Genomic DNA, 18280 nt, shown 5'->3' with positions numbered 1-18280 from the left:
ACAAAAAAAAGAGAAAAATTATGCTGAAAATGGTGATGGTTGTTCTTACTGCATTTTGTTTTTCATTCAATATTTATAAACATTATTATTAAAATACTAAATAAGCATACACAGATACAATAGAAAAAAGGCTATGTTGAACAAAGACTACAATGAACAAACAGAACAAAATAAGACTAGAATGCCAGCAAATTTAACATTTCATAATAAATGAAGACCAGCAACTCTGAACAAACACCTTTCCATGCCGTAATATTTTATCAAAAAATAAATGGTAATGCAACATATGATACCAAACAAAGGAATAAAATATTCACGTGTTGTCCTATAGGTTGTATCTACACTTTAAACAAAGGAAATTCTTGTAGACTAACATGATTTTTTGTGACAAGAAAAGCATCAATTATCATTTTTTTCTATGCTATAAAGAATAACTGTGGAAATCTATTGAACCTCATCAAAATCATTACTCACAAGAGCTTGTATACACATATTCTGCAACGACACTTAGCATTCCATTTTGAATGGTATTTAAACATATACCGCCTGATCTGTATTCCATTTAAATGGTTTATCATACAACTCTTCTAACAAAAATAATTGCATCACGAATAACGTCAAAAACACAAACTGGATTTCAGTAGGGTGGGGCTTTAATATTTAAAGATGTCAAAAATTCAATAAAAAAAGAGATCGTTATACAATATCTTGTACAAAAAGTGTAAAATAACAATGCCCCTTTTTTAATAAAAAGAAAAAAGGAATTGGCTTCATGAATTTGTAGGATTGATTCATATACACCAATCTGTCCTCATAGAACCCTCTTAACCTGGATATCAGGACAAATGATGGATCAAAATAAAGAGTGGTGGATAAAATAAAGAGAAATGGAACAATATAAGGAGTGGTGGAACAGACAACTTCCTGAAAGTAGCACTACAAAGAGGATTTTTTAAGTGTATAATACCGCAATAGTCACTATGGTTATGCTTGTCAAACCAAAATCCTACCAAGTGTAACAGAAATACTGTAATATTAATGTTTTTGCCTTTGCATGCAACAATGTGTTGTACTAAGAAATCTTGCAATATTCCTGAGAATATTGGTAAGTTTACAAAAAAGAAATAACCTTCAAAATGTTTGTATTGTTATTGAGAATGGCACTGAACAACTGTTCAAATATCAAATTCACAGGGACAATTTTCATGGGTTGCCAGTTTAACATAGGTTTGTGGGCATGTAATATTGTTATTTTTTTTCAAAAAATGAATAAAGTTTTCCGTAAGTTTATTAATTCGTTGAGGATTAAATTTGAACTGTTGTAGGATGGCCTTTTTTTTGCTTTTTTGATTGCACTTGCATTAAAATGTTATTGAACAAATAAATGTATATAATTTTTGATTGGATTTAACAATTACATGTAAATAAATATTGTCATAAACAAGTTACATGTAATAATTAAATGAAAGGAAGACTTCAAAGTAAAAATCATAATCTGTCTAATTACATGATTACAAGTATAAACAACCTGGTCATGGATTTCCTTATAAGTGAAAAATAAATCAAGAAAAAATCATATAAAATTTCTAAAAATTAAACATACTTAGATAAACATTATCTAAAAAAATACTTTTTCATATTCATACTTTCACAATAGCATAGTCTTGAATACAAAATACATCTATAAATATGTTTAGTTCTAATTGTGTAAAACTGAATTGTACAAAAACAAATACATTGTACTTGCTATAATTGTATAATACTTGTAATAGTTCATTATTGTGATGTTTGCCATTACACTTCATCCTCCGGAGCAAGAAACTTCTCCAGGAATTGTGGGTAAGGATAGTCAAACAAATTATAGTCTGAGCGATAAATCTTCCATAGTTTTCCCAGGAGATCTTTAGGAATAGTTTTGTAGAATGACTCGAGTTGGTCCCCGGTTTTCGTTCGTCGATAGGTGGCATTTCTTTTTGGAAACTTTATCAGCTCGTCTATCTTCAAATCTTTTAACACAAAGTTGACATCTTCGTCAATGGACTCGTACTTCCCGATTAAGTCATATTGCACGTGACAGGGGTGACAGAGGGCGGAGTAGTGAGCCCAGTGTTCATTGAACCCCTCGTTCTCCATCGTGTTCTCGTCAGTGATGTAGCGGACAAACTCTAGGAACGTCACATCGTTTCCCTGTATTTCCTGCGACTTGTTCACTCCATCTCGAAATTTGCGGACAATTCTTCTTCCAAATCTCTTATGAAAATAGGCACTTTTTTCAATGAATTTGTTTCGATACGCCGACAGCAATCTTTCTAGAGGTTCTCTCACAAAGATGAGCTTTTTGTACGTTCGAAGCTTTTCGGCAGCTTCTTCATCCGAATATGAATCTAAGTAGGTCAAATATTTATCCAAACTCATGTGAACATCTTTACTCTTTAAAGCCAATGGATTTGTAGTGTTCATCTGACCAGTCAGAATGAGGAAGACTCTCTTCATGTTGGTGCAGGCAACCTTTGGTATGTAGCAAAACAAAACTTTATACTGGTCATTGACTATGATGTGGCCTAGTTTCTTGGCTGGGACTTCCTTCTTTATCAGCTTTGCTTCCTCTGCTTTCTCACACTTCCTCCTCAAATTGTACAGACGCTCTTTTCGGATGTAATCGAAATCTCTCTCTCCCAACTGTTTCAAGAGGGAGCCCATGGGTTGATCTTCTGGAGACAACTTGATTGTTTTCTAGTCAGCAGAAAAAAAAACTGTGTACTAAATATATATACATAAAGAGATGATATGAATAAATGGTAAATTCTGTTCTCAACAGTTTAAGTGAGAGTTAAATGAGCTTTTAAAAAAGCACACAAAAGACTTTTAAACTCAAGCCTATACAGCATTCCTTCATATATCATAGAATCGAAACCATTAGTTCTAAAACTGTAGTTAACTGAGTTTCCCTATTTTGATTTGAGGCCATAAAACTTGGACTCAATCTTGCCAAGATTTGACCCTAGCTGCAAGTATGTAGCTGCCAGTCTGAAAAATCTTCGGATGGACTACCTTGGAGCTACAGTTCCTTACTGTTAAAAAGTAAATTACAGCACACCAAACTTTGTGCTAGTTTTAGACTGATTGGCCTAATTTTCACACAACCTTAGCTCCTTTCTCCAACATACAAGTTTCTGACGACCTTCTTCAAACCTTTCAGATCAGACATGAAATGTCATGTTGATGGTGATGATGTGTCCTTGACATTTAGGTCATAATTCTCATTGATGAGCACCAAATATGGTGAGGCAAATAACCATGAATGATGAAATTATAAGTATCTTCTGTTCTTTACAAAAATAACTAAAATATGCATAATTCTTGCAGCTGGGATATAACAGCTGGGCCTTTTTCATATTTCACATACTTCTTACCTTTGGTTTCTGTAAAAAATCCTTCCTGGCCACCAGCTTAGACCTGTCTGAAAATAAAGAAAGTGAAAAACCTGTAACTCAGGTAATTAATGAAATGTATAATAAGCAGATGAAGATATCATACATTAAAACCAGACAAAGTAGATCTTGATACCATACATCAAAACTTGACACATTAGATGATCATATTTTACGTTAAAACCAGACAAAGTATATGTTGATATCAAACATCATAAACCAGACAAAGTAGATGTTGATATTGTACATAGAACCTGATGTAGTGAGTGATTACAAACACGTAAACCAAGTAGACAAGGTAACAGTCTGTTTCAAGCAACAGTTGAGAGTCAGCATGTCTATCCTATCCATGATGCATCAGTGTTTCTCTCCTACCCAGAATGCATCAGCATTTCTCTCCTACCCAGGATGTATCAGCATTTCTCTACTACTCATGATGCATCAGCATTTCTCTCCTAACCGGGACGCATCAGCATTTCTCTCCTACCCAGGATGCATCAGCATTTCTTTCCTACCCAGGATGCATCAGCATTTCTTTCCTACCCAGGATGCATCAGCATTTCTCTCCTACCCTGGATGCATCAAAGGTCAAATTTTGACTATGTTTTAATTCTGTTGATCAACAATTGAATGAGCTGTTAGATTTTTCAAGCAACTAGAGCCATGAGAGAATTTTGTGAAATGCCTAACTTCATACAAAGGTATTTTTGTTAAACATAAGCATGATATTGATACTAGATGCCCAAAAGATATATTTTCAGGAATATATGAATCTATTCTAAAAGCTTACAACCAGTGACCAGAAATTTTACAACTTTATCAAATGGCAAATATCCTTCCAGAGAAAATACTGTTTATAATGTGTTCATTGAAAACTTGCTGATAATTGAATATTCCATCAAAAGCTACTTGATATACTGGATAAATCCTACTTGATATACTGGATGAAACCTATTTGATATACTGGGTAAAACCTACTTGATATACTGGGTAAAACCTACTTGATATACTGGATAAAACCTTCTTGGTATACTGGATAAAACCTACTTGATATACTGGATAAAACCTACTTGATATACTGGATAAAACCTACTTGATATACTGGGTAAAACCTACTTGATATACTGGATAAAACCTTCTAGATATAACTGGATAAAACCTTCTTGATATACTGAATAAAACCTACTTGATATACTGGATAAAACCTACTTGATATACTGGATAAAACCTACTTGATATACTGGATAAAACCTACTTGATATACTGGATAAAACCTACTTGATATACTGGGTAAAACCTACTTGATATACTGGATAAACCTACTTGATATACTGGGTAAAACCTACTTGATACACTGGATAAAACCTACTTGATATACTGGGTAAAACCTACTTGATATACTGGATAAAACTTACTTGATATACTGGGTAAAACCTAGTTGATATACTGGGTAAAACCTACTTGATATACTGGGTGAAACCTACTTGATATACTGGATAAAACCTACTTGATATACTGGGAGGCAGGCTCCACATGGAGTACAGTGACAGGATAGCAAGGGAGACAACCACTGCCAGCACCAGGTTTCCTAGCGTAACCTTCCTCATCCTGACTCTCATTGGTCAATCTTTATTGAATCACTAGACAAAACCAAAACAAATGCAATTTACATGTACTGGTACATAAATGCAAGCTAACATACATTTATGTCCTTTTCTTGCAATTATAAAAATACAGATGGAAACGGTTTAGGAGATGACTATAAAGAGTGTTAGAATCATGCGCTAGCTGGTGCAGAAATTTTTTTTCCATGGAGGGAGGGGGTCCGTGGGATAATTTTGTTTGCCAGCAGAGATCTGAGGCATATTTTTGGTAATTTTTCTATCTGGAATGAATTGAATAAGTCTGAATTTTCAAGGTAGGTCCGGACCTCCCAATCCCATTTCTAGTTCCATGCAAGATAACGGTCTGCATGACACTTTTAGCATTCTACATTATCATATAAATTCACAGATCAAAGCAGTTACCTCTCCAATGTAATCTTCACATAACAACATGGCAGCATGCACCAAATCCTGTCCTTAGTTTCCTACAAGTTTCAACATTGTACTGTCAGAAGATGTTTAATCAGTCAATTAACAGTCAAGTCATCTATTATTACCCATTCAATGGAGATTTCTTTATTGCACTCAAACAGAAATCACAGTGCAGGTTAGTATATGACTCAAATGATTTTGATATGTGAAAAGACGCAGTTTTATAAAATGCAAAAGCTTGTGGATAGACTATTTACAAGAGGTGATTCTATATCCTACAAAAAGCCACTGTAAAAAATATATAGAATATACATGAAATAATGAAAGCATGCACAAAATTTAATCATATCTATGAACTAAATATATTTAATGTATAATGTATGTATGACTTTTGCCACTTTTGGTTTTTGCCAATAAATTGAATTTTATAAATTCTATATTCGTCATTAATACAAAAAAAAAATTATTTTAAATCCAGATCCTTCTCAAAGAATTTTAATTTTTTTTCTGGTTTTTTTTTTTCAAGATTTCTAGACCTTTAAAGGTAATGTCTATAGGAAATGTTCAATTATCAAAAGTAATGTCTAAAAAAAAATAAAAACAAAGTAAATGTCACTGTTTCAAATTATACAGCAAATTAAGCAGCAAAAATAATGTCCTAAAGGCCATAGAATATACCCAATACAACAACGGTTTAATTAGATGTCTTTAACAACAACAAAAATATAATATCCCAAATACATACATGTAGGTTATATGGTATTGTCACACTAGTTATATACTAATGATAAGTACAAGTTAATACATAATGTCACATAACAACATAGATGGACATCATCACTAACCAAGCTGGCTTTCCATTGCTGAGGTCTCACTAGCTCCTACAAAAATAATCAGAGTTTTGACGAGAATGTTACAATGCTTGCTATTGATAATGTGTAAATATTTGTTCCATATTTTACTTTATTATTTTCAAACCATTTATCTAGTACACACACTTATCATTTTACACTTGTGCTATTGCTTAGAGATGGAGAAGGAAGTAAAAAAACTTATATCAGAAACAAAGATTCTTCAAAAATTGTATCTACTGCAAAGCTACCTAACAATCAAAAACTCAGGACAGAAGATAAGTGAAGATTATATATTATCATAACAGTAACTTGATCCAAAGGGTCGGATCAGATTGAGTAGCCAGATGCAGATCATTAGATCAAATAAGAAGTGAAGCATCAAGATTGATCTGAGCCGCAAAGCATTGAGTTTGATCTGATGATTAGCACCTTGCAACGAGACATGATTCGACTCTCTGGATCAAGTTACTAGACAATAAATAAATTTTAAATAGATACCTTTCCTTCCATTTAAAGGATCTTTGTTTCTACATTGTATTCTTTGTAAACTAACAAACTCTTTTAAACATGTTATATAATGTGTACTATATCATCAGTTTCAGAGAGGTGAGGGCGTCAGAAAAAAAACACTAAAAAAAAATACATTATCCTGGCAAAGAGGAATCAACATTTTAACAAGAAAAAAAATTAACCCAGAAATTATTTATATGATTAGAATCATTAATGTCCACAAGTATCATTTCAACCAATGATTAGAATTTTTCCCAAAACTCCACCTACATGTATATCCCCCCCCCCCCCACACACACACACACTTTAATCCTACACGTCTCAACACATCACACCCCGTACCCCATCCATCCCCCACCCAATCAATACCTGGGTTTGCGGAGAGAAGTGGATGATGGCGATATGCTCATCTACAAATTTACAAAGACTGACGAGTACGCTTGGGTTCTTAATCCAAGCTAATCAGCTAATATCAGTTAAGCGTGTAAACTTGTGTGAATCCTACTGCTAAAAGATCTCATAAAAAGCTGAAATTAGTAATCGAATCCATTAGGAACGTATCTAAGGTACTAAATGTGTGTAGCTGTTTCACATGACAACAAAAGCAATCAAAAGATTTTTACCAGTTTCGTCTATCCATCATTCCATGAGCTAATCCGGAAGTCTAATCATGCGTAATGTCGAACCCGATCTAAAAAAAAACAACAACATCCCCCCTCCCCCCACCCAGCCCAGAAGATTGGGTTATGCCCTTTGGAGTTTTAGTAACTTATCTGTTAACCATTAATTTGTTGCGTTGGAGTCTTGGTTTTTTATTATTTATTTTCATGACGTTTAGCCACATTCTGTTAAAACAGATTTTTATTTTAATTGTTGTGTCATTTGGAAATGAGTAGTGTTACAGGCACGTAGCATGTAGCATCAGGGGGGCCAGGGGGCCCACTTTTTTCGCAGCAACACATTTTTTAAAATTAACATATAAAAAATTGAATTAACATGGAGTTGCCCCCCCCCCCCCACTTTTTTGGGAGTATGTAAAAAAATTGATATGAAAATAAGGAAATGAGGAGTGAAATTGAAGTTATATTCTACGCCCCCCCCCCCCCCCCCCCAGATTAGGATTTTTAAGATTTTGTGAAACTTCAAATTTTCCTTCTTTTTTTTTGGCTTGTCAAGATTTTTGGGATGAGTCTGCCCCCCCCCCCCCCAACTTTCAAAAACGATGCCACGTGCCTGTGTTATCACAGGCAAAGACACTGAAAAATGTAAATATTCAAAGTTTTACTATCGTTGTGTTGTTTTGGGGTTGGGTGAGCTTTATATGTGTATGTTTATGGGGGGGGGGGGGGTTTGGGGGGGGGGGGGGGGCATTCCTTTTCTTTGAGGGGGTCTCTTTCTACATTTTCTAAATGTTAATCATCAAGGTTGCGAATTCAATATCAGGTAGAAATATCATGAAGCTTATATAGTCTGGGTTAAGAGCGTAAAATTTACCACGTGACCCTAAAGAGGTCAGCTACTAGCAGGTACATGCACATGACCGTGACGTTTTTTAGTATTAGACGATGTTAAATAGTTGATAACAGTTGTCAGCGTCAGAAGCGCTTGAACAGATGTCATTTATTCAAATTAGAAGTTCAATGCATTAAGCAGCAGAAGCGACAAAATATTCATGGGACCGCCGGTGAAAAAAGAAGAGCCGCCAATGCGATAGGACGAGCGGCACTCGTCCGATCATGCGCTTCATCGTACGAATCAGAGGGGATATAATTATATATCACCCATTTCCGACGCTCTTCAGTAGAAAAAGTTGAATGCAAAACAAGATACCGCCCAAGAATTTGACAAAAGCAACAGCCAAAATCAAGGTCAAATGTGGCCTGAAACAGATTATTAGTTACATGGTTTGTTGACCCAAATTCCATATGGAATTTACGGACCATATATAAACCATATTATGTCAACTACAAACCATGTAACGATTATATCTTACCGACTCTCTTTTTTAATGACAAAAATTAAATAAAACAATGGAAATTAATAAGCTTTTATAATAATATTACAAGCTTCAATCTGAGTACGAAACCTGACGTCATAATGTTCTAAAATGACGTCATAATGCTCGAAGGGTTAATATTTTCTTCTGACCATGTATGGAATGTACAAAGTCTCCACGTGACTGCTGTTAGCCAATGATTTTCTTACAATTTAGCAGGAGGTAAGATATACATGTAACTATATGATTATACAGTGTATACTGTATAAGAGAAATATTCGCCCCCGTTTTTTTTCGCCCATTTCGCTTTTTCTGTCAGTTAGTGGATTAAGAGTTGGCGAATTCAAATGTTTCATATTATCTCTCTTTTACCACAATTTTGTTTGGGCGAATTAAAGACGAGCCAAAACCATAAGTAGAAGCGAAATTTCACGGGGCGAAAATAACCCTGTATCAAGTATATATGTACTAGTGGCGGCAAAGCATGGAATCTGAAACCGATAAATCTTGAAATGATACATGTAATTATTAAAACGTTTGAAGATTACAGGGGACACGTTGAGTAACAGTCTCACAGTCGAAAACGCATGCATAAACAGTTTAAATTTATTTTACGAACATTAACAACCAGGCATCGCTTCTGCGAGTACACAAAACGTTGTAAAACGCGCGTACTACTGCTCGACCGTTGCATTGCTATAATTCGGATCACATTCGATCGCGTCTGAATAGTGTGCATGTCCACTGTCTTGAGGAGACTTGATGCGACCACAAAACACATGCAATGAATGCGGGAGCTCGTGCAAAGTGTGCGATAGCTCCAGCGAAGCCAACAATTTCGATCGCAAAGTGTTGTTAAGTGCTCGTGCACCAATTGTGAAAGAGATTTTCAGAGCCTTTAACAATTGGTGCACGAACAGGAACGACAAAATATTCGTGCGACCGACAAGTTTAGATTTGGATCGTAAACTGTTGCTGAAAAGTATTCGTACAAAACTTGGACGATCTAAAGCGAACGTTATGCGATCCAAACACATTAAATCTTGCGATATATCTTTAGTTTATATGCGACTGTTGCCCAATGAAAGCGAGTGTTAAAAGATAGGATCGCGCGAGTGATCAGGTGATCGACCGATTGAACGTGCACGAATGCGATTAGACGTGCGGCACTCGTGCGATCATGCGTTCCATGGTACGAATGCTCGTTGGAGTTATAGGGGGTATTAATAGAATCATTCATTATTACGAGTGTGGGATAGTGAAATTCCACCGAGGGGACAAGATTCACTGTCTAGGACGAGGCTTTGCCGAGTCCTAGACCGTGAATCTTGGCCCCGAGGTGGAATTTCACTATCCCACACGAGTTTATAATGAATGATTATTTTTCTCGCATTATATTAGCTTAAAAAATGATGTTTGACAACTTTCTGTTGTGTCGTTCAAAAGATGACTTTCGGTTTATCCCTCCGCGTGCTTCAAATAGTGCAAGTTATAAATGAAAGCATATGACAGTTTTTTTAATTAAAATATGAAAAATTGTAATTAATTATGCAACACAATTACTTAATGGATAATCTCAATGCATTATTTTGCATTTCCCTACAGCAGACAACGTTTGTTTACGTTTTAAAACGGCGTAGTAATAAACAGTGTAAGACAGAAAAATCTCACACTGCTGTCTCACACCGGACAAACCGATCTCACACCGGTGATAATGCGAGAAAAATACTTCCCGTTTCCGACGCTCTTCAGTAGACGTTGTTGAATATGAGAGAAGATACAACCAAGAAGAAGAATAGCATTCATGGTCAATTGTGGTTTGAAACGAAGATGCTTAAACAGAGTATACTAGTATGTACAATTGAGTGGCAAAGCATGGCAAATTAAAGCTGATAAGTCGTGGTAGTAAAACGTTGCAAGAATACATGAGACATGTTGAGCAACAGTCTCATGGTGACAAAACACACTCATAGACAGCTGCGATTCACCTTACAAACTTTCAAAATCGTGCAGCACTAAAGATTGCGAGTACACAAAACATTGTAAGACGTTCCTACAAATGTTCTTGCGTTGCATTGCAATAATTTGGATAACATTCGGTCGCGGATATCCACTATTTTCAGGTGACTTGATGCATCCACTAAAACACATGCAACGAATACGAGACATCGTGCAACGTATGTGAGAGCTCGTGTGAGGCTAAAACAATTCCGATCGCAAAGTGTTGTAAATTGTGATGAGCCTTTAACAAAGTTCTTGCGAGCAGAACAGTAATAATACTATTAAAAAAAATCCAATACTCATCTGGATTTTGCTTCACTTTAATGAACTTCAAATTGTAAAGTTCATGTCGCATAAATCTGAATTTCCATGACATAATGTTTAATGTCTAAAAATTTTAAGCTTTACTATTCAAGACTTGAAAACCACATACAACTAAAATTAACTTGAAATGGACGGCTACTATCAAATAAAACTGATATTAGATGGCGGAAATAAAATTGTAGCAACATAAATAATGCCTATTTCAAGACCACAAAAGTTTAATATTATGGAGAAACGCATTTTTGCTAGCTGAAATTTTACGATCCACTTCTCTCCTCTAAAAATTGAAGAGGGGAGAGGCGGATCATAAACTCTTGGCTAAAGAAGAGGGTCGACCGGTTACGCTTTCAAATGAGGAACATTTGTCTAACGACAATATTTTCATTTCTTTTCAATAATTTTGAAGATGCTTCTAAAGACCCCTCTAAGAAAATCTATTTTTGAAAATAAAGCATGAATGTAAACAAAATCTACACAATAATGGCGGTGCAACCTCCAGTCAATGCTTTAAATCACTTGGACATTGTAAAATCTAATTACGTACAGACACAAGTATTTTGACCGAAAAACTATACACTACCCCCCCCCCCCCCCGCGCATTATCAGAAATTGATTTGTTGCAATCCTTGGGGAAAAAAAACTACTGATGACATTTCAATAATTATGCATTTATTATTATCCTTTTTTAAGTTTGTATATATTTGTAAGTTTTCAAAAAATGTATATAAATTTACAAATATTCTTTCTGGAAAAGGCCAGACATAAATTCATCAAAATGGCGTCGTCAGTGTTCTAGCTTGAGAAAAATGAATACTAGTAGGTCAACGCTTCTTCCTGTGAAAAAATATTTACCAAGAAAAAAAAATAATATCAAAAGTGTTATTCTATTTTTCTAATGTGAAGGCCCATAAACGGACACAATGGCCGGGTCGTAAGCAGGGTGGCCCGCATTGTACTGTGGGGTCACGGCTGGGGCAAACTTCCAAGGCCGACCACCAAAGAACAGGCCTCCCCTCCCCATGTACGTGTTCTGCGGCCTTCCGAAGGATTGGCGACTGCGCGGAACAAATTCGGGCTGGTTGACGTTGAGTTTGCTTTTCTTGACGTCGACATCTTGATCCCATTTAGTTTTTGATTTTTCTTGTGACATCATGTTTTTATTACATGCTGGGCTTCCCAGATGGTTTTCCCTGATTTGGGCGATCTCTGCGTAAGTACTGTGAATGACATTGCCTTTTTTCTTCAGTTCGTAGAAGACGTTGTTCATATTCTGCTCCACCTTCTTCAGCTTCTCGTCCAACACCGCGCCCGTCTCGGTATTCGTTGCTGCGTCAGCCTGCAGAAGTTGTAATTATCACATTTGTCATCAAAAAAATTGCTGGGTATTTATGATTTATTTAATAAAAACAGTCATTGCCATTAAAAACGCGAGTTATATATATATATATATATATATATATATATATATATATATATATATATATATATATATATATATATATATATATATATATATATATATATATATATATATATATATATCAAAACGATGAATGCAGTACAGGTATCTATTAACCCCCCAAAATACTGTCCACCAAGTCTTTTGTTGGCACAGCAAAACTGTTTATTTATGCATAACCAAAACCACCTACTTTCGGCACAGACTGGAAATTGGTCAATGTTTCTTTTATGGAACTCAGCGCGTAGTTTAATCGAACACCATTCTTCAGGTTGTTGACGTCATCCAGCTTGACTCCATGGCGACAGTTAGGACAGAGTATGGTGACGTCACAGCTTACTGCTGGTTTCGCGTTCTTCACCCGATGTCGGCCTATTTCGTTCAAGCATCTGAAATGATAATTTAAAAATATTCAGATTTAGACATGCGAAAAATACCTATTTTGTTATACTCCTTCATGAAGTGAAGGTGGTAAAATTATTACGTTTATTGTATGAATATGTTCAAGCAAATCATTGATGGACCTTGGTAAAAAAAAATATGTACATGTATATTTTTTCCGCACAGTCTGGTGGTTTAGAACTACGGAGGTGAAACAATATTTTTTTCATTGATTATTAATTCAATTTTGGTTGTAACGCAGCATTTGATTGGATAGAAAAAATTAGTTAAATTTGTATAACCTTGTTTGGAGCAAATAACGCTCTTTTATAATCCGCTTCGCAAATTATAAAGTGTAAACTGCCCCAACCCAGGTATAACTAACTTGGGTAGACATTGAGTTCATTTCCTAAATAATATTGAGTTCATGTATAGCAATGATATACATACATCTGGGCATCCACCCTTCAGATTACATTCATACATTGTATCATGTCCAGACAGACCTTAAAGTAGTCCGAGTATCGCACTACGTCATAATACGGATTTTACAATATTGGTTCGACTTTTACACAGCGTTTTTGATACCCGGTATTGATTTTGCTCTACATCGCTGTAGTAAACAATGGCAATAATAAGCAATTTGAACGGTAATATATGCATTCTATGAGAAATAGAAATGATTAATCTTGAGAAACTAGATTCTGTTAAAGTAAAATGAAAAACGAAGTTTCTGATTAACCAGGATATCAGGTATGCTTATATCTTCTTTGTTTTGACCCCCCCCCCCCCCGAATTTTTCTTTTTCTTTTACTAAAATTTAGAGACAGAAGCTATTTCGAATTTAATCAATCGTTAATTAATTAATGTTTAAATGATATCTATCATCGTTGACAGATCTAGGCAGAAAACTGTAGCAAAATGTGACTTTTACGGATATTTTCGTCAGGGTCTACTTGGTTTAGAGCTTATAGCGTGAAAAGTAATCCGTCAACATATAATTTATTTAACCAAATCTTTTTTCTAAGATGTCAATTTATAGAATAAACACCATGAATTTAAGTTTGAGTCCATAAAATAGTAAAAAAATTATCAAACGTGACACTAGCATTGCATTTTTTGTATTCTATTTTGATACATCAGGTCCATAAAGCGTACTTACTACAAACATTTGCGCAAAATTATTGATGAGATATGGCTTAAATAAATATTTATACTCTATTTTGTATGTTCAGTTCTAATTTTCCCAAAATTGGTAATTATTTTTATGAAAAACGGACGTCTGGCAAATTTCATAATTGTCAATAATTTTCGCAAGGGGGTACACCCGTCTGAGAGGTGATAACAAACAAACTAGCATGTAAACATACATATTTTCTTTTGTATATGTATTGCTAGAATGTATATTTATCATTTAAAGCTAAGCTTTTAATGATTGAGCCCATTAAGTGCCGAGTATAGGACTACCTTAACATCTTGCGAAGTTATAAAAAGAAACACTAACGTAAGTCTCATGTTATATTTTGCACCATTTTTTAAATGAATTTTCTTATATAATAACTGTACATGTAGTAGCTGCAGGTCTGTAGCTCCCGGTTTAAAAAAATCGGACCGACGAATTTTTTTCAGACCGGGAGCTACGGACCTGAAGCTATACTAAGGTGTCAGCGAAAAACAATTGAAATCATTATGTGACGAAACAAACAGACTCCTGGCTCATTTTTTCAACGATATAATGCGGGTACTTTTCATGCAAAATCCCCGTTAACTGTTTTATTATTGGTTGTGTATTTAAACCTGAAGCAAAAAGAGGATAAAGACATAAGAACTGTGCGATTTTTATTCTAATGAATGTACATGTAGTTCGGGCACAAACGCACTACAGGTAGTTTTATTAATTGCTAGAAACAGAAACTTGGAACGGAATACATTTACAAAAATCCAGTTGATGCGTATCTTAATTGTTAACTTTGCTGGACCCATATATGACGTGTGAAAATATTATAGAGAGAATTCATATGTTACATGGAGGGACCATTTCATGAAAAGTATGTTTTAGATATGGTTTTTAATTAAGAGAAAAAATCGATTTTTTTTTAAATGGTGGTGGGGGGGGGGGGGCTAGGTGCTTTTATTTTTATTTCGATGATAAATTTAAAGAGTAGCATATATTTCTTGATTTAACTAGCTAAAAAAGGCACTAATAGAGAAAAACAGTTCAGTTGATAGCAGATAATAAATATTTTTGAAACAATTGTCGTTTGATGTGCTCAATAGGTGTGGAGAAATTTCGTTATAATTTCTTAAAGGCTTTTAGCGCGTTTTAAATATTGAATTAATTGAAAGGTTTTTTTATTAACCTTTGTAGGTATTACATGTACATGTATAATAATTAAAATAGTAACTTGATCCAGAGTTTGATCACGTTGCCAGGCGCGGATCATCAGATCAAACGAGGCATGCTCCTATACCCCCTGGATTAATTATTTAAGTTTCCGTTATGATGATAAATATGATCTGATATTATTTTTCTTCTGTTTATGATAACTTCATAAAAACAAACACATTAATTTTTTTTATCATAAATCAACATCCTTTTGGCGGCCAGTGATTTGAATTGGCAAAACTTTGGAATTCGTTACTCTTATGTAAAGGTACAATGTTCAATTCTTTACTCCAGGCATTAGAAATCTGCATATCTTGAGTATCATAAAAATACGTTTTAATTATCATTTCAAGACACGCTAATGTTTATTTGAAGAGGATAGTACTACAAAACAACCAGAAACCGCGACTCCTGACTTCAAGATCGCCTTTGATGGCTGTTGATGTTTAGGGCTGTTAATTGGGAGACTGGAGCCGACCCCTGCCAGAGAGATCGGGGTTACAGACACTGCACAGACGCTCATAAAACGTACTCAACAGTGCCAACACATACACAAAACCAACGAATTTATCGTCTTTGACAACTCGAATTATGTTTGATCTGCCCGTGGTATTTTACAAAGAATTTCAATAAAGTTAATTTAAGAATAGATCAATGATATTATCATCTACTCTTGCAGATTTTTACTCTTTATTCCCTCACCCCCCCCCCCACCCGACCACAACCCTCTGATAAAAAAAATCCTAAAATTTGACGTTCTAGACAAAATTATTTTAAACATCTTAAAATATTTTAAATGTACCTTGTATGTACGATTATACGTAAAATAATATTTACTGGCAGTAAAATACCTCCATAAAAATGTCCCGTACGTTGCGCTGACATTAACGGGGCGGGGGAGTATGATAAAATATATTTTATTGTTTTGTTAGAAAAGATGCATGCTGATTTACATGTATATACAGGAACTTGGTGTTGCCTATTAGCAGTGCCTAACGGTGATATTTCTTATCATTTATAATCCATATTTAATTTCCTACGGTATATATTTCCCCGGAACTTCATCCGACGGTCGTATGAATCCGGATTTCTAAATTCGTTAACGCTTCAAAGTACGAACGTCGAGCAGGGGCTTAGAAAGGATAGTGTGGCTATCGTGATTTTTTATCCCTTAATATTTCGGTGATTTTTTGCGATTTTCTAACATGGTCTCTCCCTCCCCCCTCCTGGCCATGAATTTAACTTCGACAAAAACTACCTACGTTTATACATGTACATGTATGTGTGTGTGTGGGGGGGGGGGGGGGGGGGGGGGGGGGAGGAGGAGGAGGGTAACGTAGTATATCTATGACTTTAATTTTTCTTATAATTGTCTTATTTTCATTTCAATTTTTTACTCACCGGGATATGAAGTTGGTTGCATGGTCACGATTAGAACAATTGTGTTACAATAATCCAAGCGACAAGCGATATTAGAGCGTGCTATGGTCATTGTGACGCCATGAAAATTGAACGTTTTCGTTATCTATGGTTTAGGAAACATATGTAAATATATGCTCCTAAAAAAGTGGGAAAGGAGCCAACTCCGTGATAATTCACTTTTTTATAAGTAAATTTAAGAAAAAGGTTTGCTGCCCCCCCCCCCCTCCATGCTACGTGCCTGCCCATATTTTCCATATAAATGTTAACTTGTATTACAAATGTAATGATTATCATTATCAATATAAAATACATTGATGTGGATTAGGATTTCTATCCAGTTTATCTAAATTTCCTCGTTATCTCAGACCTTTAAGAGGTAATTCTGGGAAATGCCTATACTTGTACTTTGACCGGTTAATGTATATGTCAATTTGTAACCCCCCCCCCCAACCCCCCCCCCCCCCCCAAAAAATCAGGCATATCAATTCCACACACTTAATTATGGTGCGAAAACCCTTTGAAAATGTTAAAATCTATTATACATTTTACCCTTAACATTTCTTTATGTTATTTAGATGCAACTGTGCAATTTATTTAATCTGTTTTCAAGGATCAGCTTTTAGATATCCAATTTGTTCGTCGACTTTTCTAGTTAAATTTTCTTCATTTTTTGAGTCAATGCGGCATTATCCTGCCATTAGTACCGCTGTGCTTATCATTTTCGACGGTTATTTTACGGTTCTGTGTTATCGATAAATTTCTTTAAAATGGCAAATTCAATATAAAAATGTACCTTTCGAATGAAAAAAAAGGTTATCAAAAACAAAATCTTATAGATCGAAAAGGCAGAATTTTTTTTAAAAGATCCACTTTACCCCATACAAAACGTGTGTCCGCAAGGCAAAATGGTGGGTTCCGTGAAAAAATCCCAGCAAATGTTGCACTTCAATAATCCTATCACATCACTGCCTATAATCTTCTCCAAAGCGCTCTCCTTTTCCATAACGCAATTAAGTTTGATTAATTAAGAAAAGAAGAAGAAAATGCAATCTTCTGAAACAAAAAGATACACTTTCGCGTGAAAGCGTGTTAATCGCTATGGATAAATAACAAAATATCATTGATGGAAACAACGTATATTCATTATGACGTCATAAGGCGGTGATTTGCGCGGTATTTGGCCAACGGCATTCCTGGACTGTCCCAAGGACTTCCGAAGATCATTAGCGGGACCGGATGGAATTTTTTTTTGGGGGGGGGGTTGAATGAAATTTAGTATGAAAAAGTTTTTTAGCCACATATTGGGTAAGAAGCTTCTATATATATGTTTTATTTTGTATACGCAGATATTTCTTTGAGATCTTATTCCAAGGCCGAATAGGTCTACCCCTCTCTCGCAGCTATTTTTGAGTTCTATACAACCACTACCTAAGTTTCAAAATTATAGAATTAATACGAAAATATGAAATTTGTTGTAAAC

General features: G+C 35.1%; 2 protein-coding genes across 6 annotated transcripts; both read right to left on the bottom strand.

Moving 5' to 3' along the window:
- Positions 1–435: 435 nt before the first annotated feature.
- Positions 436–7533, bottom strand: LOC105327028 (carbohydrate sulfotransferase 11). Of its 5 annotated transcripts, XM_066080943.1 has the most exons (6): positions 7455–7533; positions 6313–6348; positions 5459–5520; positions 4939–5071; positions 3414–3460; positions 436–2733 (listed from the first exon to the last, which is right to left on the bottom strand). In XM_066080943.1, exons 4-6 carry the CDS (start codon positions 5048–5050, stop codon positions 1795–1797), a joined length of 1098 nt encoding a protein of 365 aa, XP_065937015.1. In that variant the 5' UTR covers positions 5051–5071; positions 5459–5520; positions 6313–6348; positions 7455–7533; the 3' UTR covers positions 436–1794. The 5 variants fall into 5 exon arrangements, 4 of the variants coding, with proteins under 4 accessions (XP_065937015.1, XP_065937016.1, XP_065937019.1 ...); XM_066080944.1 differs by lacking the exon at positions 5459–5520 and having other exon boundaries at positions 7455–7505; XR_010712656.1 differs by lacking the exon at positions 436–2733 and having other exon boundaries at positions 3414–4003.
- Positions 7534–11799: 4266 nt separating this feature from the next.
- On the bottom strand, positions 11800–17910 carry LOC117682098 (uncharacterized). Its single transcript, XM_034448996.2, has 3 exons — positions 17676–17910; positions 12805–13000; positions 11800–12488 (listed from the first exon to the last, which is right to left on the bottom strand). The coding sequence occupies exons 1-3, from the start codon at positions 17801–17803 to the stop codon at positions 12045–12047; spliced, it is 768 nt and encodes a 255-aa protein (XP_034304887.2). The 5' UTR covers positions 17804–17910; the 3' UTR covers positions 11800–12044.
- Between the last annotated feature and the right edge of the window lie 370 nt (positions 17911–18280).

Source organism: Magallana gigas, chromosome 4 (genome assembly GCF_963853765.1).
Source record: "Magallana gigas chromosome 4, xbMagGiga1.1, whole genome shotgun sequence".
NCBI lineage: Eukaryota > Metazoa > Mollusca > Bivalvia > Ostreida > Ostreidae > Magallana > Magallana gigas.
Note: the sequence above shows the minus strand (reverse complement) of the source record. Positions and strands in the feature narration are given on the sequence as shown.